General features: G+C 43.9%; 1 protein-coding gene across 1 annotated transcript; it reads left to right on the top strand.

Moving 5' to 3' along the window:
- LOC138472464 (uncharacterized) lies at window positions 1-25,893 on the top strand. The gene is made up of 4 exons (XM_069610649.1): window positions 1-93; window positions 200-774; window positions 25,109-25,208; window positions 25,315-25,893. The coding sequence occupies exons 1-4, from the start codon at window positions 1-3 to the stop codon at window positions 25,891-25,893; spliced, it is 1,347 nt and encodes a 448-aa protein (XP_069466750.1).
- The last annotated feature ends 1,733 nt before the right edge of the window (window positions 25,894-27,626 follow it).

Here is a 27,626-nt window from a genome sequence, read left to right as displayed (position 1 = left end):
ATGACCAGAGCACGGAGAGCTAAGCTGCACCAAGAACCATCGTCACATGACTTGAACCTAGAATTGGAGAGGAAAGACAAAGAACTAAACATGGTAAATTCCTTTTGCTTTTTAAATTAAAGAAAGTATCTTAAAAAATGTGTGAACTGTGTCATCACTTTCATATATTGCTCTGAATGGGCTTTCTTCACTTTGTCAGAGCTCCTGCACATCGCTTGACAACACTGCTCATGTTCCTCGCAGAAATCTGCACTCGCTGCAGGGGGGAGAGATGAATCGCACCAGATCCTTCAGCGAACCACCAATCAGTAGTGCAATGCATGACAGGGAAATAGGAGCAAGGCCAAAGGTCATGAAATTCCTTTCTAAAGCAAAGCGCAATTCAGAATCCAGTGCAGAGGCTCATATGGACATACACCCAAGCGGCATATCGCCCCTCAATGGCAAAGCTGAAAAACAGTCAAAGGCCAACAGATTCTGCATTGGTATATCACCCGGCAAAAGAAAGTGCAGGAACAAGTTAAGTGCAGAGCCTGATCTGGACAAGAACGTTAGTGGCATATCACCCCTTAATGGGAAAGCTGAAGAGGAGTCAGAGGCCAGCAGATTCTGCATTGGCACATCACCCGACAAGAGAAAATGCAGGAATGAGTTAAGTGCAAAGCTTAAAATCAACATATCCTGCATAAAAGGGGATCCTGAAGAAGAGTCACAGGACATCGGATTGTCCACTGGTACACATCTCACACATGAGCCTCAGATCACCAGAACCAAGTAAGTGAAATTAGATTTCAGACAAACTGAATGGTGGGAGAATTTGGCAAAAGTGAGAGAAACCAAACAATGTGGTTTATTTCAGCAATGCAGAGTATGACCCAGTCAAAGCAGGAAGGAGGGTATATATTGCATAGCAGGTCTGTATTGACCATAACATTAAACGAGGATTAGATTATACTAGGTTGTCCCAAACAAAAATCCTAAGCAATGTTTTTTAACATGAAATCCACTGGAACTGCATAGCCAGAAACAGTGACATTTTAATGAAACCAAATAGAAATCCTGTTAGAAGCTGCAGAAAGATAATAAAGTAGCGCTTTATTGTTCGCAGTAGTTGTACAGCCCAAAACATTGTCTAATTTTAATTTATGATGCTTACGAATTCATGTTCCACATCTGTCCGTATTTATGTATTCATGCTGTATATAGGATTAATGGATTTAGTTATATTGTCAGTTCCATGTACAGAATAAAACATGACACGCCTAGTTCTCAAAAACGATCTTTTTATAGGAGGTCATTGGGCCTCATTACGACTTCACAGGTGCAGAATTAACGTGCTGGCCTTACTGTGTACCGGCACGTCTGTGCACCAGCAAAGTACAAGTTTTCACATGGGACACCTGATTCACCTCCAGCTAAGAGCTCGAGGTATGTCAGACACCTTACCCGAAAATGTCCCAGAAACCGTGGAGTTTACGGTTGAGGACTGATCCTTCTGCGACCACATTGATGTTTCGCCGATTTCAGGCAACCATCTCATGAGTGAAGGTGCTTAAATATGGGGAAGGTGTGGGGTGTCCAAATGTTATGTAGCCAGTCATGTTCGGAGGGTACTAACAGTTAACTATTCAAAACCTGGTGCAGATTGGTGAAACAGTGTGGAATTGTATAAGGAACGATGCTTCGCCAAACAACAAACCCACAAATTCTGAGTTTTGCTTAAATCTAGGGAAAGGGATGGGGTGTCCAGATGTCATGTAGCCAGCAATGTCCAGAGGGTCCTAACAGGTAACTATGCAACATTTGGTATAGATTGGTGAAACAATGTGGAATTGTATAAGGAAGAACGTTTTGCCACAAACCCAGCCACCCACACATTTTCACTTTTATAAATATAAATAGATAGATGTAGTGCAGATCAGCTCCAGCACAGAATCCTTTTTTTCTCTAGTTATATATGTAAATTAGGGTTACCACCTCCAGCTGAAGCTGTCCAGGGAGGTTTATTTTTGCCATGTTTATAGCTGTCATTGTTCATTAGTTCTTGCAGTTTTTGTGAAAAGCACTGGTAAACTATTGCGGCACAGGAAGTTATCAAAACTACCCATTGTGATGAATCCTCAGATGTCGCCCCTTCTTCTCTAGGGAGAGCCCTTTCCCATGAGGCCAGGGAGGTGAGGCTGCTACCTAATAGTTCCCCTGTGGGTGGCACTCAGAGGGTGGATCTCATGGAGAGGGATCCCCTATGGGACTAGGTATGATTGCCCCATAGAATGTAGTATGCCAAAACATATCCCAACCTCCCTCCTCCTCCCACCCTATACAGGGTCCCATAATCCCACACAGATCCATGTATTTGTGTTGGGTAGAGGATTTGTTCCCCCCCCCCCCCCCCAAGAAAGTAATGAGATGAGAAAGAGTAAGGACTACCTATGCAAGTCTTGTGTGGAAACTGGGACGAAGAAGAGTACAAGTAACAAGTAACAAGTATTGATGTTGAGAACATCAATACTGAGATGAAGAATAGGCACAGAGTAATGAAGAATACTCTGAGGCACCAAGATCAACATTCTTATTTTTTTTTTTTGATTACTTGAATTTAATCGAAAAGAGTTTAACGATTTTTACAAGAACCTTTCTTCTACAGATGCGCTTGTGCGCTCCGATGCTGGGGTTGCGGGGTTAAAAAATCTTGGGTTAAACTTCGAGTAACACGAACCCTCAATGTCTGGGCTCTGTTTCCTCTTAGCTGGTTCCAGAGAGAGACAAGGTGGCTGAAGATGCCGATGACATCACCTCCTCTCCTTCTACTATATTAGTCTGTGTGCTGGCTATCATTTTGAATGCCAGATCTATCAATTTCATCGTTGTGATTGTCCATCTCGTTGTTTCTCCTGAGATTAACCTATTCCACACCGCCTCTTCATCTAGCGTGATCACCCCTTGCAGGCAGGATTGAAGATATATGTCTCTGTTTGTCCTCGTCTTGGGGCATCTTAGGACTAGATGTTTCAGTGTTTCCACTTCCTCCTTGTCCTTACATAAGCGACATCTATTATCCATCTTCGGTGACCGAATTGCTAGGATTTGGTGGGTCATCAGCAGGTTTAATCTGGCTCTCAAAAATGTTCCTCGCATCTTTTTGTTCGGAAATTTCATGCAGTAATTCAAAGGCGTTTTCACCTTATTGAACATCGGCGGGAGATGTGTGAGTAACTTATTTTCCCTCGCAGTATCAATTGTCCAAATCCAATCCTGTCACGTCCGCTCCCTCTAGGGGGCGGCTCACGTGGACTTTCTGGCATAGGTGGAGACGAATTTCATGCATCGCCTCTACCCCCTCCAACATGGCGGTAGCAAGGAAAAGCAGCGCTCCAGCCTTCCGAATCCGAGAGTGTCGGATGACTCCACCCCCAACCTCGCAGAATGGATTTCCTTCGGCGGCGTCTTCGGTCCAGCGCGTTGCTACTGTTTTCAGAGGCCACGCTCCACTCCTCTACCCGTGGTCCTCTTCCCTACCAGCTCTCCATACACTCAAACCGAAGGCATTGGTTCTACACTCTGCAGTACGTATAGTTCCGTACCCCCCCCCCCAGCATACAACATACTTTCATTCATTCCAAAACTAATCTTTCTCCATTCTTCAGTCTCTTCTGCAAGGACAGGGAGTTACTGTCTACCACACGCTGAACAAAATACAACCTTTGTGCAAGCCGTCTTACACCCCCTCAACAGACATCCAGATTTAAAGGTATATCGCTCACCAGAGTCCTACTGCAGCAACCTCTCCCTTTTCTAAAACACCATCTGGTTTCTCTCTTCAGGATAGTTCGCGATCGCAAGTCCAATGCCCGAAGTCACTCCTGGGAATCAAGACTCGCCCATCGCTTCTTTTCAGTTCCTGGTACAACAGGGTTTTTTCCCCCACGAGGGTTTCCCTGACTTCCCCTCCTCGACCTGGGTTTCTCCGGCGCGGGGAGAGGAGGTGAGGGGAGCTTTTCATTCTTCTCTACGAATTTCTACTGGACCAGGTTAGTGTTGTCTTGTTGTTTATCTGATATCTGCGGTAGGGACTGTGAATACCACACCTTTGGAATCGAAAGGTACACAGATTGTGACAAATCCATTAGCTCGATTTTTGTTTTTACTCGATTCGGATTTATTCTTAGATCTTCTTCTGAGCAAGATATTTCTTTCAGAGCTTCTTTGATTGTTGTTGCCCAGTTATTAAGTGCCTTACAGGTTCCGTTTTTGAGTTCTTCCGCGATCATAGCATATATTGGTAAAGAATCAGCCATTATGATTTTTCTGTAAAGTCTCATCTTGCTTTGTTCCACTGATGATGCGAGGGAGACCAAGCCTAGTTCCCTTCTAATTGCTGACATGGAGGTCGATTTAGGTAGACCTAGTACTGACTTCCACACATGGCCTTCCAGTTTTTGCCATATGGAGTTCGGCATATTGAGAGAGGCTTCCATACCATATATAATAGCTGGCACCACCTTCGCCTTGTAAAACTTTATCGCTGGCACTATGGAGAATTTCCCAAATTTTTTGTCAATCAATCTTACTTGAGCTGTGAGTCTTTTCACCTTGTCCCATAGCTGGTCTTGCATGGCTTTATCAGCCGGTGACCCGTCCATGGTCACCCCTAGATATTTGAATTTGTCGACTACTTCCAGCTTTGTATCCTCCAAATGCCATTTCTGCTCCTTCAATCTCTTCTTTCTGGTTTTCTCGAGAACCAGCACTTTTGTTTTTGATGTATTAATTTCCAAATTATTTATTCTCATATAGCTTGCCAGATTTGTCAATTTTCGTTGCAGCCCGATAGGCGTTTGGTCGATAATGATGGCATCATTTGCATAAAGCAGACGTGAGATGTTACTATTGCCAATTTTCGGTGGGAAAGCTCTTATCTTTTCCATCCTCCTTCTGGTAGTCCCCCAAGAAAGCGATGAACGAGGCCGGGGCTAATGGGCAGCCCTGTTTAACACCTTGTTGGACTGCAATCTCTTCCGACAAGATGCCTTGCTTGCTCAGTTTCTGTCAGGTACTGTTAGGATACAGTGACATATTCTGAGACATTAGGTCTGGGGAAAATTAGTATAGAAAGGTTTTTGGAAGTTATTATGAGTTTAATTTTAAAACAGCCAATTTTGCCCTTAACATTCATTGCAGTCTATGGAGAATGCCCCAAGCCAAGATGGAGGTCCTCAGTCTAAGTTCTGATTGGCTGGTGATTGTTTATAGGGAAGACAATGAACATTCTAAACTGCCTTTCATCGTCTTTGCCCAGCTGAGAGGTCGTGTATTAAGCTGCTCCTGCTTAACTTGTTCAGGGGTTTCAAGTTTCAAGCGGTCGAGCGGCTTATTTTGGAAAAGCAAACAGGAATCTTGCGGAGATTCATTTTGGCACTGAACAGGAGTAAGAAGATTTCGAGTTATCCAAGAAGAAAAAAGTTTCAAAGACTCTTCACAAGATAAGTCCTTTTAAAACTCAAGACTCTTTCTATAATGTCATTGTAGAAGATTTAATCTAATTTTCAAGTTCATATGAAAAATATTTACTAAGAACTATATTGCTGTCGCATGTTTGGCTTTGCTACGCTACGTTTTCTATCAAGCGCGTGGTTTTTCCGTTAACAGAAGCCTGCGCGTGAGAGTCTTCGCTTGAGTATCTAGCGCGAGCTCTTTGGTGTCGCGTGATACTCTTGTGCGTGTGTTTTTTCTACCCGCGGTTGGATTTCCGCACGTGTGCCTCTTGTTTTGAGCGCGTGTGGATTTTTCCCGCTTTTCCGACTTTAGCGCGTGTGCGTGTGATCGCATCGTGGACTAAGCGCGTGTGGATTTTTACCCGCGGTTTGTCGTCAGCGCGTGTGCTCGCATCTTGGACTAAGCGCCTGTGGATATTTCCCGCGGTTGAACTTCAGCGCGTGTGCGTGTTTTCGTTTAATCGCGTGTGGATTTTTTCCCACGGTTTCGACTTAGCGCGTGTGAGTGTTTTCGCATTTTGGAAAAAGCGCATGTGGTTTTTTCTCTCGCGGTTCAATTTCAGCGCGTGTGAGTTTACTCGCTCCTTGGATAAGCGCGTGTGGTTTTTTCCTGCGGTTTAATCTACAGCGTTTCAACGATATTCACTCAGTTTGGATCCCTATGCGAGTTCAAGAGATTTCCACGTGAGATTTTTGACGCAAGTTTCAAGAACTGTTTATTTAAGTAAAAACACTCTAAAAAGAAATTTATAAGAAGAAATATAAATACTTTCCAGAAACACTAGAACTTCCATTTACTTTTAATGAACTTAAGACTTTGTTCAAGCTTCTTGAGTTTAAAGAAGATTACCTGCAAAGTTAATTTCACATTCATGGACCTACTAAGAAGGCTGAATGATCGTTGAGATTCAAGTCAACTAGTAAGGAAGTCTAGTCAGCTTATCACTTCTCTGGGCATTTTGTAGAGAAGTTCCAGGTATGGTTTTTACTTTATTTGGTAAAGGATATTGATACTTAAGGTTAGTATAGTGCCTCATGAATAACAAGGTGTATTATATGTTTATGTTTTACCACAGGTGAAGAACCAGCTAGTCTTAGCTTGCAGCCTGGTGTTTGTTAATTTGTTCCTTCCCCCTTTCCCCTGGAAGTGAGGTAAACCGAGCAGTTTATAGTATCAGCTCAGAGTGCCACATTTTGGGTGGATTGTCGGGGGCTCAGCAGCTTCTGCAGACACCAGGATCTCAGCCTGACAGAATGAAAGGCCAATAAAAAAGAAAAAGTCTGCCCAAGCTGTATGAACCCCGACGAGACAGCCATGGAGGTGTTGGGAGAAATGGTTAGGGAAATTAGAGAAGAGTTACGGGTGGCTCATCGAGAACACTCAAATCTTAATAAAAGAATAGATGAGTTAAATTTAAAGGTAACACAAATACAAGAAAAGGAAGTTTCGGAAGGTGCAGGAAACCCACCTGAGTTGGTGAGAGTAGGGGAAGAACAAGAACATAGACTTTCAAGGGAAGTGGTGGGTGGTTTAAGAACTTTAGTTATGCCAGTTCCTTTGGCTGCTCCTGAGCGTTTTTTGGGAGATCCGAGAAAGTTTCAAATTTTTCAGACTCAGTGTGAATTACATTTCTTAAGTCGTCCCGAGTTATTTTCAACAGATGCTTCCAAGGTCACATTTACATTATCTTATTTATCAGGAGAAGCATCTGCGTGGGGAAGTCTCTTGGTGAGTCAAAAGAGTTTGGCTTTGAATAATTATTCCCTGTTCCAGGCCGAATTTAAAAAGATGTTTGATAAGAGACAGGTATCTCTAGAGATAGATGGAGAACTACTGGAGTTGCGTCAGGGAGGAAAGGAGTTGATTTCTTATATCACTCAATTTAGAACTTTAATTTTAGAGAGTAGATGGCCAGAGGAGAAGAGGGCTTCCTTATTTTATCGGGGCTTAAAAGATGAATTGAAAGATGCTTTGGCTGGTGTTTTGGAACGACCAACTACTTTAGATGCTCTAATTGATTTGGTGGTTCGGTTAGATTTTCGTTTAACCGAAAGACGTTTAGAGCATAGACATTCTCAGGGGGAAATTAGGTTTCCAGGAAGAGTAGAGAGATCTAAGGTTGAGGTGGTGAACAGGGAAGTTAAGTCAAAGGGAAATGAGCTGCAGAGTCAGGTGAGAGGTTTGTTGTCAAGGGAAGAGAAGACAAGAAGAAGGGAGAATAATTTGTGCCTATACTGCGGTAGGAGTGGTCATTTCCTTGAAAACTGTCCTTTTACCTCCAAGAAGATCTTCAATTCTTCAGGCAGAGTACAACAAGTTGCTAACACGATACAGACAGCTGTTCCTCATATAACTGTGAACGTATCCTTAATGTTTGAAAAGAAAATTTTAGGTTCTGGGCCAATTATTATTGATTCAGGGGCTACAGGAAATTTTATGGACAGAGGATTGGCAAAGAGTTTAGGTGTTCCTTTAGTGGCTAAGAAAGAAGTTGAGCAGGTAAGGGCAGTTGAAGGTACATCTCTTTCTTCAGGTCCAATCACTCATAATACAGAGGTACTTGAGATGGAGTTAACTGGAGGTCATAAGGAAACTATCTCTTTTGAATTAATTGATGCTCCAATCTTGAAAATAATCTTGGGTATGCCCTGGCTTACTCTGCATAATCCTAGAATTGATTGGAGTGCAAGAATTGTATCCCTAGAATCAACTTGTTGTAAGGAACATTGTTTCTTGGGGAAAAGTCATGGAGAGGAAGAAAGATTTGTGAATTCTGTTTCGTTTTCACTTGCAGAAAGAGGGGCAATAGGTTTTGATGTTGGAGCAGTAGTGGGTGAACTTCCTACTTGTTATCAAGATTTTTGGGATGTATTTGATGAAAAGGAAGCTGGAGAGTTGCCTCCTCATAGACTGTTTGACTGCAGGATAGATTTGGAGCCTGGAGCTATTTTACCTAGCAGTAGGGTTCATGCCCTGACAGAAAAAGAGAATGACTATTTGAAAGAATACTTAAAGGAAAATTTGGCTAAGGGTTTTATTCGGCACTCTCAATCGCCGGCTGCCTCACCATTGTTTTTTGTGCCAAAATCTGACGGTTCCCTCAGAACTTGTATAGATTATAGGGCCGTTTGTTGTTGAAAGGGTGATAAATCCAGTGGCTGTTCGCCTTAGATTACCAAGACATATGAAAACTCATCCAACTTTTCATGTTAGCTTGTTGAAACCTGTGGTTAAAGGAACTAGATTGACACCTACTCCTTCACCAGTTGTATTTGAGGAAGATGATTCAGAAGAATTTGTAGTTAAGAAAATTCTGGACTCTAGAATAGTGAGAGGAAAGCTACAGTATCTCATTGATTGGGAGGGTTTTGGTCCTGAAGAACGCACTTGGGAGAAAGCAAGTGATGTACATGCTCCTCATTTGGTTAAAAAATTCCATAAGAAATTTCCATTGAAAAAAGGCCCGGGGACTGGGCGTTAGAAGGGGGGTACTGTCAGGTACTGTTAGGATACAGTGACATATTCTGAGACATTAGGTCTGGGGAAAATTAGTATAGAAAGGTTTTTGGAAGTTATTATGAGTTTAATTTTAAAACAGCCAATTTTGCCCTTAACATTCATTGCAGTCTATGGAGAATGCCCCAAGCCAAGATGGAGGTCCTCAGTCTAAGTTCTGATTGGCTGGTGATTGTTTATAGGGAAGACAATGAACATTCTAAACTGCCTTTCATCATCTTTGCCCAGCTGAGAGGTCGTGTATTAAGCTGCTCCTGCTTAACTTGTTCAGGGGTTTCAAGTTTCAAGCGGTCGAGCGGCTTATTTTGGAAAAGCAAACAGGAATCTTGCGGAGATTCATTTTGGCACTGAACAGGAGTAAGAAGATTTCGAGTTATCCAAGAAGAAAAAAGTTTCAAAGACTCTTCACAAGATAAGTCCTTTTAAAACTCAAGACTCTTTCTATAATGTCATTGTAGAAGATTTAATCTAATTTTCAAGTTCATATGAAAAATATTTACTAAGAACTATATTGCTGTCGCATGTTTGGCTTTGCTACGCTACTTTTTCTATCAAGCGCGTGGTTTTTCCGTTAACAGAAGCCTGCGCGTGAGAGTCTTCGCTTGAGTATCTAGCGCGAGCTCTTTGGTGTCGCGTGATACTCTTGTGCGTGTGTTTTTTCCACCCGCGGTTGGATTTCCGCGCGTGTGCATCTTGTTTTAAGCGCGTGTGGATTTTTCCCGCTTTTCCGACTTTAGCGTGTGTGCGTGTGATCGCATCGTGGACTAAGCGCGTGTGGATTTTTACCCGCGGTTTGTCGTCAGCGCGTGTGCTCGCATCTTGGACTAAGCGCGTGTGGATATTTCCCACGGTTGAACTTCAGCGCGTGTGCGTGTTTTCGTTTAATCGCGTGTGGTTTTTTCCTGCGGTTTAATCTACAGCGTTTCAACGATATTCACTCAGTTTGGATCCCTATGCGAGTTCAAGAGATTTCCACGTGAGATTTTTGACGCACGTTTCAAGAACTGTTTATTTAAGTAAAAACACTCTAAAAAGAAATTTATAAGAAGAAATATAAATACTTTCCAGAAACACTAGAACTTCCATTTACTTTTAATGAACTTAAGACTTTGTTCAAGCTTCTTGAGTTTAAAGAAGATTACCTGCAAAGTTAATTTCACATTCATGGACCTACTAAGAAGGCTGAATGATCGTTGAGATTCAAGTCAACTAGTAAGGAAGTCTAGTCAGCTTATCACTTCTCTGGGCATTTTGTAGAGAAGTTCCAGGTATGGTTTTTACTTTATTTGGTAAAGGATATTGATACTTAAGGTTAGTATAGTGCCTCATGAATAACAAGGTGTATTATATGTTTATGTTTTACCACAGGTGAAGAACCAGCTAGTCTTAGCTTGCAGCCTGGTGTTTGTTAATTTGTTCCTTCCCCCTTTCCCCTGGAAGTGAGGTAAACTGAGCAGTTTATAGTATCAGCTCAGAGTGCCACATTTTGGGTGGATTGTCGGGGGCTCAGCAGTTTCTGCAGACACCAGGATCTCAGCCTGACAGTTTCACCCTGATCTTTGTGTTGTCATGTAAAGCTTTTATCGGGCCCGTGATGGACGCTGGGCATTTCCAGTCACTTAGTTTTGACCATAGTTTTTCTCGGTCCACTTTATCGAATGCTTTCGATAAGTCTGCAAACGCCAGGTAAGCTTTAGGAGATCCTTCTCTTACTTTCGCTTTCAGAATATGTAGCATCAAGATGTTTATTGTCGTACTTCCATTTTTCTGAAACCCTGTCTGGAAGGTGTCAAAGCAGGGTGCGCTTTTAGCCCACATTCTAAAGTGGACCAGCAGCTGCGTTGCGTAGATTTTGCCCACAATATCTAACAAGGCTATGGGCCTATAACTTTCCGGGTTATCTCTTCCACCTTTTTTATACACCGGCACAATTATAGCCTTTAACCATGTTTCCGGGTCCCATTTTTGTTTGAGCGCAATGTGTGAAGATTTTGCTTATTATGACTGCCCAAGCGCTCGAAGCTTGTTTCAGGTCCACATTGGTCAATCCATCGGGCCCGGGCGCCCTCGATGTTTTTAAGCTTTCGATTGTCCTTTCGATATCGGTAACCTTCGCCACGTCCACCCAAGGGACTTTTGGATCTCCTTTTTCGATAGTTGTTTATGGCTTGGGGCGCTCAAATTGGGCCGTTAGGTATGTTTTCCAGCTTGTCTCAGAAACCGCATTTACCAATTCTGGTGGTTTTGAAGGATTTGCTGCTTTGATTATTGACCAGAAGTCATTAGATTTCTTGGAACTGAGACTTTTCAACATACTTTCGGCATCTTGTTGGTACATCTGTAGCCTGTGGTGTTTTATCCAGTGTTTGTACCTCTTAGTCTCAATGCGCCAATTTTCCTAGGCTTCCTTGTGGTCTTCTTTTTTAGCTATTTTTCTTAGTCTGCTGACCACTTTTTTTTTTTTCACCACCTGTTTGTCATAGACATGTGTTGCACTTGGCTTTTTCCTTGCCTGACTTCCCACTGGTTTTCTGTATGGCATTAACAGCGGAAGATAATTTGGTCGATTTACAGGCACTTGTACCTTGGCTGCGTCTGGGAGTATATATTTATCTGTTATTCTTCTAATGTCTTCTTCCAACAAACGGACTCTCGATTGTTGGATATTAGACTCCAGGTTATAGTTGTATGCATGCTTCTGCATTTGTGCTCCTCGCCATTTGCATGTCAGGAGATTATGATCACTGTGCATTGTTCTATGGACTTCATACTCTTCGATCATTGGTAAGAACTCCGTTGACACAAAAATATAGTCCAGTGTTGCTTTGCAGTTCATGTTCTCCCACTTTGGAATATTCTTTTGGTTCGGGAATACCGCTGCGATGTTATGAAGGTTTCTTGGTTTAACCAACGCCCCCCATGCAATACCTGTCTCACGGGTCGTTCCTTGTACTTTCTCCAACTTCTTTTCTTTACTCCCATCACTACAATCCGGGTTTAAATCTCCACAGACAATGATGTCCGCATTCTCGTACTAAGCGTTGAGTGAGTCTATTACTTCCGCCATTTTGGCGCAATAGATTTTGGTTGCCATTTTCTGTGGATTCCAATATGTGTTTAATATGATGAGTTGATTTTTGTCCACCTTCATCCCCGATTCAGATTGGTCGGTCCATGAGGTCAGCGTAACTAACGTCTCATACGATTCGTGTAGCTTAGTCGGTGTTGCCAAGCCTACTCCCGTTTTTGTGGCTGTCAACATGCCTGACGATGGCGGCCTAGCACACCCTTGCTTGCCGACGATATTTCAACTACAAAGCCGTCAAGGCAGGGTTTTTCTTGCAGCCAAGTCTCTTGTAGACATATAATGTCTAGTGAACCTAAATCGACGTCACCAGGACTGGTTAAATGAACATGCCCCCTTGTGTTCCATGATCCCAAAACAGAGCACTTCTTACTTTCATCTTGCTTTCCGTCATTCTGTTCACCCACCATAGCTGCCGCTAACAACTTTGATTGCTAGTTCTCTTTTTTTAAATTCAGTGCTGCTCTTATCCATGCCAATGGACCTGTGCCTTCTCACGTACTTCTTGCTTCCACCGGGGCTGGTTTGCCTGACCTCTCGTTTCGGTTGTGGTAAGTGGTTCGTTCTATGCTATGTTGGCGATAGAAGTGTCGCGCTTCGGCTCTTGGTCGTGCGCTGTATTCATCTGGTACTGTTCCTTATGTTCATTCCTTGATTGCTTATTATCTTTGCTTTTCTCCTCACCATACCATCTTTTATTGTGTTTTTTATCCTCTAGTCGTACATACTCCCTCTCCGAGTCATAACCCTTTTTTTCTAAGCCTTTACAGATTCTATTGTCTCGATAACGCTCTTCTGTTCGTGATGTATAGTGGTATTCTCTCTCTCCTTTCTGGTTGTAGAGGTGGTCTTTCTTATCTCTTGGCGTTTCTCTCTTTATTTCTGTCAGCCCAAACCCGTTTTGTTCCATTTCTCTGATTGCGTTATCATCTGTGTGTTGCACGCTAGTTTCTTTAACATGGATGTAAGCCTTTGCGATCTTTCCTCTTTGATATGGCTCTACTAACAAGATTTCTTCTGTTTTTATCTTTTTCAGCGAATTCATTCTGCTCATTAGTTTCAAGATCGTCTTCCTGTTCAGATTCATGTATCCCTTTTTTGTATCAAGTTGTTCGACTTTGAAAATGCGTCCCTGTTTTTTTACTTTGGGAGAATCTGTTCTTCGACGATCCTCTGAGCTTTTAGCAGCCCCCATTCGCTGTGGTGGACTTTGTCGTCCCTGTTTTTTTGCTTTGGGCGAATCTGTTCTTCGATGATCCTCTGAGCTTTTGGAGGCCTCTATTCGCTGTGGTCGACTTTGTCGTCTCATTCTTTGGTCTCTAGGAGACCTAAGTCCCTCTTCCCTCTTCTTTTTTTTGTTCCCCTACTACTGTTCTCTTTTGTCTCTCATGTTCCTCTTGTAATCCTTTACTTGTTTGTGCTTTTGGGGTTTCTATGTTCTCGATTTCTTTCTCTGGTTCTTTCTGTTCTTTTGTTTGTTGGTCCATATTCACCTCAATCACTGAGTTGTTTGAGGTGGTCTCCCAGTGTTGGGATAGATTCATCAAATTTGTATCGCACATGAAATCTTCTACCGATCGTGGGGAGCTCCTCATTTTATCTCTGTTTGTCACTCTCGGTGTATCTTCTTGGCTTTCCTTGTTTTTCTTTACTTTTTTTTCCTTTGCCTTTGATGGTTCCGGCTGCTTCGCCTTCTCTCCCGGTGACGATTTCTGAATCTTGTCATTATTCGCTATTTTTAGTACCACTGGGACTTTTCTTTGAGGGTGGTTAAGCAGTCCCGATTTAATTGGGTATAAGTGTTGGATTTTTGGACTTTCTTCATTTGCTTCCTTTATCTCTTGCTTTTTCTTTGAGTTGTCCACGATTTCATCGTTCTGTCTTTTCAAATTGATTCCTCATGGTTCTCAACTCCTTTTGGCCCCTCTCCCTTGGTAAAAGCTCAATTTGTTTTTTAAGGTCCTCCACTTCTTTTTCCCAGCCTTTATGATGTCCGATATTCCTTTCTTCTTATGCAGTGATGTAGCCTTCTATTTGGGTGATTTTCGTGGACATAGAAGCCAGGATTGATGTGTTGTCCTGTATTCCCTCTTTTATTGCTTTGTACAATTTGCACGGGCATGAGCGGGGGTGGGGGGGAGGTAGAGAGACACACGGGGCATGAGCGGGAGTTGGGGGGAGGGAGATAGACACACGGGGCATGAGCGGGGGTGGGGAGAGGTAGAGAGACACACGGGGCATGAGCGGGGGTTGGGGGGAGGGAGATAGACACACGGGGCATGAGTGGGGGTTGGGGGGCAGGGAGAGAGACACACGGGGCATGAGCGGGGGTGGGGGAGAGGGAGAGAGACACACGGGGCCTAAGCGGGGGTCGGAGGGAGGGAGAGAGACACACGGGGCATGAGCGGGGGTGGGCAGGAGGGATAGAGACACACGGGGCATGAACGGGGGGTGCGCGGGAGGGATAGAGACACACGGGGCATGAGCGGGGGGTGGGCGGGAGGGATAGAGACACACGGGGCATGTCAATCAATCTTACTTGAGCTGTGAGTCTTTTCACCTTGTCCCATAGCTGGTCTTGCATGGCTTTATCAGCCGGTGACCCCTCCATGGTCACCCCTAGATATTTGAACTTGTCGACTACTTCCAGCTTTGTATCCTCCAAATGCCATTTCTGCTCCTTCAATCTCTTCTTTCTGGTTTTCTCGAGAACCAGCACTTTTGTTTTTGATGTATTAATTTCCAAATTATTTCTTCTCATATAGCTTGCCAGATTTGTCAATTTTCGTTGCAGCCCGATAGGCGTTTGGTCGATAATGATGGCATCATTTGCATAAAGAAGACGTGAGATGTTACTATTGCCAATTTTCGGTGGGAAAGCTCTTATCTTTTCCATCCTCCTTCTGGTAGTCCCCCAAGAAAGCGATGAACAAGGCCGGGGCTAATGGGCAGCCCTGTTTAACACCTTGTTGGACTGCAATCTCTTCCGACAAGATGCCTTGCTTGCTCAGTTTCACCCTGATCTTTGTGTTGTCATGTAAAGCTTTTATCGGGCCCGTGATGGACGCTGGGCATTTCCAGTCACTTAGTTTTGACCATAGTTTTTCTCGGTCCACTTTATCGAATGCTTTCGATAAGTCTGCAAACGCCAGGTAAACTTTAGGAGATCCTTCTCTTACTTTCGCTTTCAGAATATGTAACATCAAGATGTTTATTGTCGTACTTCCATTTTTCTGAAACCCTGTCTGGAAGGTGTCAAAGCAGGGTGCCCTTTTAGCCCACATTCTAAAGTGCACCAGCAGCTGCGTTGCGTAGATTTTGTCCACAATATCTAACAAGGCTATGGGCCCATAACTTTCCGGGTTATCTCTTCCACCTTTTTTATACACCGGCACAATTATAGCCTTTAACCATGTTTCCGGGTCCCATTTTTGTTTGAGCGCAATGCGTGAAGATTTTGCTTATTATGACTGCCCAAGCGCTCGAAGCTTGTTTCAGGTCCACATTGGTCAATCCATCGGGCCCGGGCACCCTTGATGTTTTTAAGCTGTTGATTGTCCTTTCGATATCGGTAACCTTCGCCACGTCCACCCAAGGGACTTTTGGATCTACTTTTTCGATAGTTGTTTTTGGCTTGGGGCGCTCAAATTGGGCCGTTAGGTATGTTTTCCAGCTTGTCTCAGAAACCGCATTTACCAATTCTGGTGGTTTTGAAGGATTTGCTGCTTTGATTATTGACCAGAAGTCACTAGATTTCTTGGAACTGAGACTTTTCAACATACTTTCGGCATCTTGTTGGTACAACTGTAGCCTGTGGTGTTTTATCCAGTGTTTGTACCTCTTAGTCTCAATGCGCCAATTTTCCTAGGCTTCCTTGTGGTCTTCTTTTTTAGCTATTTTTCTTAGTCTCCTGACCTCTTTTCTTTTTTCCACCACCTGTTTGTCATAGACATGTGTTGCACTTGGCTTTTTCCTTGCCTGACTTCCCACTGGTTTTCTGTATGGCATTAACAGCGGAAGATAATTTGGTCGATTTACAGGCACTTGTACCTTGGCTGCGTCTGGGAGTATATATTTATCTGTTATTCTTCTAATGTCTTCTTCCGACAAACGGACTCTCGATTGTTGGATATTAGACTCCAGGTTATAGTTGTATGCATGCTTCTGCATTTGTGCTCCTCGCCATTTGCATGTCAGGAGATTATGATCACTGTGCATTGTTCTATGGACTTCGTACTCTTCGATCATTGGTAAGAACTCCGTTGACACAAAAATATAGTCCAGTGTTGCTTTGCCGTTCATGTTCTCCCACGTTGGAATATTCTTTTGGTTGGGGAATACCGCTGCGATGTTATGAAGGTTTCTTGGTTTAACCAACGCCCCCCATGCAATACCTCTCTCACGGGTCGTTCCTTGTACTTTCTCCAACTTCTTTTCTTTACTCCCATCACTACAATCCGCGTTTAAATCTCCACAGACAATGATGTCCGCATTCTCGTACTCCGCGTTGAGTGAGTCTATTACTTCTGCCATTTTGGCGCAATAGATTTTGGTTGCCATTTTGTGTGGATTCCAATATGTGTTTATTATGATGAGTTGATTTTTGTCCACCTTCATCCCCGATTCAGATTGGTCGGTCCATGAGGTCAGCGTAACTAACGTCTCATACGATTCGTGTAGCTTAGTCGGTGTTGCCAAGCCTACTCCCGTTTTTGTGGCTGTCAACAGGCCTGACGATGGGCGGCCTAGCACACCCTTGCTTGCCGACGATATTTCAACTACAAAGCCGTCAAGGCAGGGTTTTTCTTGCAGCCAAGTCTCTTGTAGACATATAATGTCTAGTGAACCTAAATCGACGTAACCAGGTCTGGTTAAATGAACATGCCCCCTTGTGTTCCATGATCCCAAAACAAAGCACTTCTTACTTTCATCTTGCTTTCCGTCATTCTGTTCACCCACCATAGCTGCCGCTAACAACTTTGATTGCTAGTTCTCTTTTTTTAAATTCAGTGCTGCTCTTATCCATGCCAATGGACCTGTGCCTTCTCACGTACTGCTTGCTTCCACCGGGGCTGGTTTGCCTGACCTCTCGTTTCGGTTGTGGTAAGTGGTTCGTTCTATGCTATGTTGGCGATAGTAGTGTCGCGCTTCGGCTCTTGGTCGTGCGCTGCATTCATCTGGTACTGTTCCTTATGTTCATTCTTTGATTGCTTATTATCTTTGCTTTTCTCCTCACCATACCATCTTTTATTGTGTTTTTTATCCTCTAGTCGTACATACTCCCTCTCCGAGTCATAACCCTTTTTTTCTAAGCCTTTACAGATTCTATTGTCTCGATAACGCTCTTCTGTTCGTGATGTATAGTGGTATTCTCTCTCTCCTTTCTGGTTGTAGAGGTGGTCTTTCTTCTCTCTTGGCGTTTCTCTCTTTATTTCTGTCAGCCCAAACCCGTTTTGTTCCATTTCTCTGATTGCGTTATCATCTGTGTGTTGCACGCTAGTTTCTTTAACATGGATGTAAGCCTTTGCGATCTTTCCTCTTTGATATGGCTCTACTAACAAGATTTCTTCTGTTTTTATCTTTTTCAGCGAATTCATTCTGCTCATTAGTTTCAAGATCGTCTTCCTGTTCAGAATCATGTATCCCTTTTTTGTATCAAGTTGTTCGACTTTGAAAATGCGTCCCTGTTTTTTTACTTTGGGAGAATCCGTTCTTCGACGATCCTCTGAGCTTTTAGCAGCCCCCATTCGCTGTGGTGGACTTTGTCGTCCCTGTTTTTTTGCTTTGGGCGAATCTGTTCTTCGATGATCCTCTGAGCTTTTGGAGGCCTCTATTCGCTGTGGTCGACTTTGTCGTCTCATTCTTTGGTCTCTAGGAGACCTAAGTCCCTCTTCCCTCTTCTTTTTTTGTTCCCCTACTACTGTTCTCTTTTGTCTCTCATGTTCCTCTTGTAATCCTTTACTTGTTTGTGCTTTTGGGGTTTCTCGATTTCTTTCTCTGGTTCTTTCTGTTCTTTTGTTTGTTGGTCCATATTCACCTCAAGCACTGAGTTGTTTGAGGCGGTCTCCCAGTGTTGGGATAGATTCATCAAATTTGTATCGCACATGAAATCTTTTACCGATCGTGGGGAGCTCCTCATTTTATCTCTGTTTGTCACTCTCGGTGTATCTTCTTGGCTTTCCTTGTTTTTCTTTACTTTTTTTTCCTTTGCCTTTGATGGTTCCGGTTGCTTCGCCTTCTCTCCCGGTGACGATTTCTGAATCTTGTCATTATTCGCTATTTTTAGTACCACTGGGACTTTTCTTTGAGGGTGGTTAAGCAGTCCCGATTTAATTGGGTATAAGTGTTGGATTTTTGGACTTTCTTCATTTGCTTCCTTTATCTCTTGCTTTTTCTTTGAGTTGTCCACAATTTCGTCGTTCTGTCTTTTCTAATTGATTTCTCATGGTTCTCAACTCCTTTTGGCCCCTCTCCCTTGGTAAAAGCTCAATTTGTTTTTTAAGGTCCTCCACTTCTTTTTCCCAGCCTTTATGATGTCCGATATTCCTTTCTTCTTATGCAGTGATGTAGCCTTCTATTTGGGTGATTTTCGTGGACATAGAAGCCAGGATTGATGTGTTGTCCTGTATTTCCTCTTTTATTGCTTCGTACAATTTGCACGGGGCATGAGCGGAGGGTGGGTGTGAGGGATAGAGACACACGGGGCATGAGCGGGGGTGGGTGGGAGGGATAGAGACACACGGGGCATGAGCGGGGTGGGTAAGAGGGCAAGAAACACACGGGGGATGAGTACGAGTTGAGGGGAAAGACACACAGGGCATGAGTGGGGGGTGGGTGGGAGGGATAGAGACACACGGGGCATGAGCGGGGGGTGGGTGGGAGGGATAGAGACACACGGGGCATGAGCGGGGGTGGGTGTGAGGGATAGAGACACACGGGGCATGAGCGGGGGGTGGGTGGGAGGGATAGAGACACACGGGGTATGAGCGGGGGGTGGGTGGGAGGGATAGAGACACACACGGGGCATGAGCGGGGGGTGGGTGGGAGGGCTAGAGACACACAGGGCATGAGTACGGGGTGAGGGGAGAGACACATGGGGCGTGAGCAGGGGGTGGGGGAGGGGAGAGACACACACGGGGCATGAGCGGGGGGTGGGTGGGAGGGCTAGAGACACACGGGGCATGAGCGGGGGGTGGGTGGGAGGGCTAGAGACACACGGGGCATGAGCGGAGGTGGGTGGGATTGCTAGAGACACATGGGGCATGAGCGGGGGTGGGTGGGAGGGCTAGAGACACACAGGGCATGAGCGGGAGTGGGGGGGAGGGAGAGAGACACACGGGGCATGAGCGGGGGTGGGTGGGAGGGAGAGAGACACACGGGGCATGAGCGGGGGGTGGGGGGGTGAGAGACACACGGGGCATGGGTGGGGGGTGGGCGGGAGGGAGAGACACACACGGGGCATGAGCGGGGGTGGGGGGAGGGAGAGACACACACGGGGCATGAGCAGGGGGTGGGGGGAGGGAGAGAGACACACGGGGCATGAGCGGGGGGTGGCAGGAGGGAGAGAGACACACGGGGCACGAGCAGGGGCTGGGGGAGGGAGAGACACACACGGGGCATGAGCGGGGGGTGGGCAGGAGGGATAGAGACACACACGGGGCATGAGCGGGGGCTGGGGGGACAAACAAAAACACGGACATGCCGCACGGACATGAGTTCGTGCCGCAGATCCCGCTCCTCGGCCCTCCGCTGGCCACCGACACGGGGCATGAGCGGGGGTGGGGTGGAGGTAGAGAGACACACGGGGCATGAGCGGGGGTCGGGGGGCAGGGAGAGAGACACACGGGGCATGAGCGGGGGTGAGGGGGAGGGAGAGAGACACACAGGGCATGAGCGGGGGTGGGGGGGCAGGGAGAGAGACACAAGGGGCATGAGCGGGGGGAGGGAGAAAGACACACGGGGCATGAGCGGGGGTGGGAGGGAGGGAGAGAGACACACGGGGCATGAGCGGGGGGTGGGCGGGAGGGCTAGAGACACACGGTTATGAGCGAGGGTGGGGGGGACGAACAAACACACAGACATGCCGCACGTACATGAGTTCGTTCGGCAGATCCCGCTCCTCGACCCTCCGCTGGCCACCGTGTGCGATGGCGTGAGCGGAGGGCTGGAGGAACAGGGGACATACGGAGCATGAGTGGGGGTGGGGGGACAGGAAGGACACACGGGGCATGAGCGGGGGTGGGGGGACAGAAACGACACACGGGGCATGAGCGGGGGGTGGTGCAGACACAGGCATGAGCGGGGATGGAAGGAACAAGAGACAGACACGCTCCTGCTGACCTGACAAAGCCTCTCATGCGGCAAAGAAAGATGGCGGGCATCTCTGAAGCCAGACGCACTGCACACTTTCACCGCATCCAATGAGAGAGCACGTCAGATGTCCACGGACATCACGCAAGCTGCTGACCCAATCACCGTCCTGTCCGCGTAGCGAACAGGGAAGTCCGTCCGCGGACCGAACACAGATATCACTAATTTTTTTTTACCTACTTTTTGGTCATTTTAAAAAAAAACTAATGGACGGATTTTCACCAAATTTGCAAAAGCACGCTTTCGGACCAAGCTGCTGCTCCTGGTCCAAATTTGGTGAAAATCCGTCCAGCGGTTTGGGTTGTAGACGCAAGCAAATTCGTTTTCCCATTACGTCTATGGGAAAAAAAAAGTTTTGGGACCCCCCCTATAACTTTGCCCCCCCAGGACGAATCCTCACCAAACTTTTCAAAAAAATTTAGAGTGACCCAAATACTTGTTTGGTGAGGATTCATCCAGGGAGAGCGAAGTTATACGCTGCCCAAAAAGTGCTCTTCCTATGGAAACAGCAACTTAACCATAACTACATGGCCACTACCGTGCCATGTAATATATAAGCCGCCCAAAAAGTGCTCTTCCTATAGAAACAGCAACTTAACCATAACTACATGGCCACTACCGTGGCCATGTGATATATATATATATATTCAGTGAAAAAACGTTAGTTAAGAGAGAGTTAAGGTGCTCAGATTTAATGCAACAAAACCCCTGAAATGCAGGACTCGTATTTTAAGCCAAGTCCACCTTACTTATTCACTCCCTGTTCCGCAGCAAATGACCACAATGATGACATCACTGGTGGCCACTATTTACATCACACATGACATCAATGATGACATCAATGATAGTGTTCCTAATGACATCATGCATAATATCACTGATATCACTGATTTTATTAACTACGTTTTGAAATATGACTGTTTTGCTACATAACAAATATGAACATATTTCATACTTACACACTACATTGTATTCTGCACTTGTTTCCTTAAATGTAATGGACAGTGCATAATTGTAGGTGCATACAGTCAAAATTACAATGAAGAGTAGTATATAAGCATGTATGTACTTTGGAAGGTAATTGTTATATTATATTGGAAAACAAATTAATAATTTATTTTAAAAAGAAATGACTAAAATATCAGTAATAAAATAGACATGTCTATAATTAAATATTTACTTTCTAATCTTAATTTCTTTTCTATAAATGTAGTTATGTAGTATAAGTAGCAAATGTTTGTGTATATTAGCCAAACTTCAAATTCTTAAATACTATACTACAACAATGCACACATGTACATGCTTTCTTTTATATGTGATTATTTTTTATAAAACTTGTCATTTAGGAATGAATGTGTTCATGTAATGTTATTACTATAAGGAGAATTGTAAATTTAAATTGTATTTGCTTACTAATACATGAAATTGAAACCATTTTATATGACACTACAAATTGTTCTTTTAAATTGTATATTGATAAGTTCGACAAATTAATGTTCCACGCATACTCATATGATTCTCCTGTATCAGTGTATTTTTCGATGTCATGTTGTTATTAAGTGTACGAAAATAAAATATTTATCTAAAGAGGTGAAAAAAGTATTCTAACTTATATAATCAATAATTTCATATATGATGTAATCATTGATCCAATCAGTGATATCATTAGTGATGCCATCAGTGATGTCATCGGTGATGACATGTGTGATGTCATCATTGTTGGCATACGCTGTGCAACAGGGGGCGCATAGTTAAGGTGGACCTGCTTGAGTGCTTGTCTTGCGAGTTCTCAATTTCAAGGGTTTTGTTGCATTAAATTTGGTCACCTTAATTGATGTTTCCACTGAATTTGAATGGTTTTGTTATACTATAGTTTTCCCGGGACATTCTAGCCATGGCCACTGTACATGTTGCACAAATAGTTTTCTTTTGGGCCCACTAGCCATCGCCACTGGCCATGTCACCATTAGTTTGTTACCAAACACCCATGCCCCGCTGCCCAGTAGATGTAGGTTCTGCAGATATCAAACCTTTTTTTAAACTCCTTATTCCTGCGATAAATTCACAGTAATCATTTCCAATAACTCTGATTGCCTCACTAGCCCTCTCCCATTACCCTCTGTCACTCATTGCTTCGTGTGACGCAATTTTGTCTGAGCAGGTCTTGCAGCGTTGTTGTAGCAATCTCACGAGATTCCTGCAGTCTTCCTTAGATAAACCAAACAATGTTGTAACTGCAACTGGCTCCCCAACCCATCTCCAAATCCCCAACTTCACATGGTGTCTTCTTTCTTACTCCCGACCTCTGATGTGATTTCTATTGCTATGGGTATTGGTATTTATATAGCATCTACGGACAGGCCAACTGAGCTCTGTTGTTCAAAACAGTCAGTGTTCCCCTGGGAGTTACTACATAAACAGAAGGGTTTTGAGTCTCTCTTTGAAGTTGAGAGAGATGGTTATTAGACTCTCTAAGTTCATGAGGGAGTTCATTTCAAAGCGTGATTGCATCCTTTTGACTCCTCCAAATAGTGTAGTAAGTTTTTATTTTTGGCTTATCGCAGGAATCGCTTACATTGAGAAAAAAAAAATAATGAAAAGCCTCTGAGCCTCTCTGTTGCAAAGTAGCAAGACCGATATATATAAACGTTTTGAATATTTTAAAAACTTCTGGCTGGATTTACTCCAAACTAGTCAAGGAAATTAAGTTAACACTATGTGCCCAAGTTGTTTCTTATTTGGTCCAAACCAGTGATTTTCACCCTACGGCCGTTCAATAACTGCGCTTATTCTCCATGTGACAATGATTGTGAGTAGGCTGAAAACTGTATTTTTTTGTTTTCTTAATTCTTTTTCATTCTTTTATGAATTGCCCCCAAAACATCCAGTTCGAGAGCACCCTTGACAAACTTATTGTTTGGAAAATTTCGTTCAAATCCATCCACCAAGTCAAAGGTTATTAGCAATAGAATATTGGGAAGAAAGACCTGCTTTTAATTTCTGAAAAGCATCTCAGACTCTGCTACAAAGCTTCATTTGAGGTAAATAAAAGTTTTTAGGAGCATGGGGCACCCCCTTCTCTGTCAAATATTTTAAAAAAGACTGGTCAGATTTTTCCCAAAACCAGTCAAGGAATGTATGATTTGAGCCCAAGTTGTCTTTGATTTGGACCAAATTCACCTAGATGTTTTCGCGCTATGGCTTCCCACAATTGCACTTTTTCTCTATGGGGAAAATGAATGGTAGTAGGCCTGAAAATAGCGTTTCTTTGTTTTCTTAATGTCTTTTTCATTTTTTAACAAATTGTTCCCAGAATTTCCAGTTTGCGGGGGGCACATGACAAACATTTTGTTTGAAACATGTCATCCAAATCCGTCCAGCGAGTCAAAGGTTATTAACAACAGACATTTGTGAAAAGTCTATGTACAATGGTTTCACTTAACTATAGGGCGGCGACCACTGCCCTATAAAATATATGTCAATATGTTGTTCTTTTAGCGTGAACAAGTGCCAGGTGGGGCACTAAACACAAAGCTGGCTGCTCTCTTGCGCAAACATTTGTTCTTTATTAAAACGCTTCTATAACAGATTACTTTATATTTCTGTTATTTTTCATTCATTTCCTGCTGCCTATATTTATTTCTATTTATATATATACATACACACATCAGAGGCAATGAAGACCTCAGCAAGTGTAGTGTCAACACTGCTGTCTACACTAGTGAGTAATGGGCATAGCACCCTGTATCCCTCACCCAGCACATATCAGTGAAGTGCATGGTGTTAGGTAAAAGCTTCACCTATCTGCTGCACTGGTGCACACTAAGGGCCTCATCATGAGTTGGGCTGTAGCCCTTAAATGCAGTGGTAACGGTATTACCACTGCATTTAAGGGCTGGCCCTATCACGAGTTGGGCACTAAATGGGCTGTTACCTCCAGTTTTTTCTGTAGGAGAAAATCCCTGTTTTCGGCGGTATTACCGCCAACTGTATTAGCCTGCAGTGTTATTGTTGAAAATGCTCCATTGGATCCAATGGACCCAATGGGGAATGGGGATTTACCGTTAACGCCCAACCCGTGATCCGGCTGTAATACAGCCGGACCGGTGGGTGCTAAGGCTATTACAGTCGGGCACTATTACAGGCGGGATACAGCCCAACTCGTGATGAGGCCCTAAGTGTGCAACTACACAGGATAGCAGCTGCCATACCATGAAAGAGGGATCCTCTCCTACTTCTCTGTAATGCTGTATTTGGCATCTCCACCCTTTAAAGAGGTGCATTAGGGCCTGCTCAGGTGTGGGTACCAGGAACTCCCCCAGCAAGGCAGTTGCTCTGAGTCTTTAGCACCCAATTGAAAGTCTGGGAAGTTTTTGTTCAAGTTCTGATACCACCTTGAGGATGAATCTTGCTCATATTCTGAGAGTACAGCATTGTTTTATTTTGTGCTGAGTATCTGAGTGTTTCAGGTCATTTGATATGTAACCAGAAGGAGTCAGTAATAGCTTTGAATCACTTAATGAGCATTTCCAAGTAGCACATCAGAAAGAACTCCTCAAGTATAAACATTTCAGATCCTTGGCACACACACTGACATGGCCTTCGGCTTTGACATATCACTGCATTATCTCTTTTTTGTAGAACCACAATGACCAGCGCACGGAGAGCTAAGCTGCACCAAGAACCATCGTCACATGACTTGAACCTAGAATTGGAGAGGAAAGACAAAGAACTAAACATGGTAAATTCCTTTTGCTTTTTAAATTAAAGAAAGTATCTTAAAACATGTGTGAACTGTGTCATCACTTTCATATATTGCTCTGAATGGGCTTTCTTCACTTTGTCAGAGCTCCTGCACATCGCTTGACAACACTGCTCATGTTCCTCGCAGAAATCTGCACTCGCTGCAGGGGGTAGAGATGAATCACACCAGATCCTTCAGCGAACCACCAATCAGTAGTGCAATGCATGACAGGGAAATAGGAGCAAGGCCAAAGGTCATGAAATTCCTTTCTAAAGCAAAGCGCAATTCAGAATCCAGTGCAGAGGCTCATATGGACATAAACCCAAGCGGCATATCGCCCCTCAATGGCAAAGCTGAAAAACAGTCAAAGGCCAACAGATTCTGCATTGGGATATCACCCGGCAAAAGAAAGTGCAGGAACAAGTTAAGTGCAGAGCCTGATCTGGACAAGAACGCTAGTGGCATATCACCCCTTAATGGGAAAGCTGAAGAGGAGTCAGAGGCCAGCAGATTCTGCATTGGCACATCACCCGACAAGAGACAATGCAGGAATGAGTTAAGTGCAAAGCTTAAAATCAACATATCCTGCATAAAAGGGGATCCTGAAGAAGAGTCACAGGACATCGGATTGTCCACTGGTACACATCTCACACATGAGCCTCAGATCACCAGAACCAAGTAAGTGAAATTAGATTTCAGACAAACTGAATGGTGGGAGAATTTGGCAAAAGTGAGAGAAACCAAACAATGTGGTTTATTTCAGCAATGCAGAGTATGACCCAGTCAAAGCAGGAAGGAGGGTATATATTGCATAGCAGGTCTGTATTGACCATAACATTAAACGAGGATTAGATTATACTAGGTTGTCCTAAACAAAAATCCCAAGTAATGTTTTTTAACATGAAATCCACTGGAACTGCATAGCCAGAAACAGTGACATTTTAATGAAACCAAATAGAAATCCTGTTAGAAGCTGAAGAAAGATAATAAAGTAGCGCTTTATTGTTCGCAGTAGTTGTACAGCCCAAAACATTGTCTAATTTTAATTTATGATGCTTACGAATTCATGTTCCACATCTGTCCATATTTATGTATTCATGCTGTATATAGGATTAATGGATTTAGTTATATTGTCAGTTCCATGTACAGAATAAAACATGACACGCCTAGTTCTCAAAAACAATCTTTTTGTAGGAGGTCATTGGGCCTCATTACGACTTCACAGGTGCAGAATTAACGTGCTGGCCTTACTGTGTACCGGCACGTCTGTGCACCAGCAAAGTACAAGTTTTCACATGGGACACCTGATTCACCTCCAGCTAAGAGCTCGAGGTATGTCAGACACCTTACCCGAAAATGTCCCAGAAACCGTGGAGTTTACGGTTGAGGACTGGTCCTTCTGCGACCACATTGATGTTTCGCCGATTTCAGGCAACCATCTCATGAGTGAAGGTGCTTAAATATGGGGAAGGTGTGGGGTGTCCAAATGTTATGTAGCCAGTCATGTTCGGAGGGTACTAACAGTTAACTATTCAAAACCTGGTGCAGATTGGTGAAACAGTGTGGAATTGTATAAGGAACGATGCTTCGCCAAGCAACAAACCCACAAATTCTGAGTTTTGCTTAAATCTAGGGAAAGGGATGGGGTGTCCAGATGTCATGTAGCCAGCAATGTCCAGAGGGTCCTAACAGCTAACTATGCAACATTTGGTATAGATTGGTGAAACAATGTGGAATTGTATAAGGAAGAACGTTTTGCCACAAACCCAGCCACCCACACATTTTCACTTTTATAAATATAAATAGATAGATGTAGTGCAGATCAGCTCCAGCACAGAATCCTTTTTTTCTCTAGTTATATATGTAAATTAGGGTTACCACCTCCAGCTGAAGCTGTCCAGGGAGGTTTATTTTTGCCATGTTTATAGCTGTCATTGTTCATTAGTTCTTGCAGTTTTTGTGAAAAGCACTGGTAAACTATTGCGGCACAGGAAGTTATCAAAACTACCCATTGTGATGAATCCTCAGATGTCGCCCCTTCTTCTCTAGGGAGAGCCCTTTCCCATGAGGCCAGGGAGGTGAGGCTGCTACCTAATAGTTCCCCTGTGGGTGGCACTCAGAGGGTGGATCTCATGGAGAGGGATCCCCTATGGGACTACGTATGATTGCCCCATAGAATGTAGTATGCCAAAACATATCCCAACCTCCCTCCTCCTCCCACCCTATACAGGGTCCCATAATCCCACACAGATCCATGTATTTGTGTTGGGTAGAGGATTTGTTCCCCTCCCCCCCAAGAAAGTAATGAGATGAGAAAGAGTAAGGACAACCTATGCAAGTCTTGTGTGGAAACTGGGACGAAGAAGAGTACAAGTAACAAGTAACAAGTATTGATGTTGAGAACATTAATACTGA

The sequence above is a fragment of the Ambystoma mexicanum genome, chromosome 8 (assembly GCF_040938575.1).
Source record: "Ambystoma mexicanum isolate Mex_15411 chromosome 8, UKY_AmexF1_1, whole genome shotgun sequence".
Lineage (NCBI taxonomy): Eukaryota > Metazoa > Chordata > Amphibia > Caudata > Ambystomatidae > Ambystoma > Ambystoma mexicanum.
Note: the sequence above shows the minus strand (reverse complement) of the source record. Positions and strands in the feature narration are given on the sequence as shown.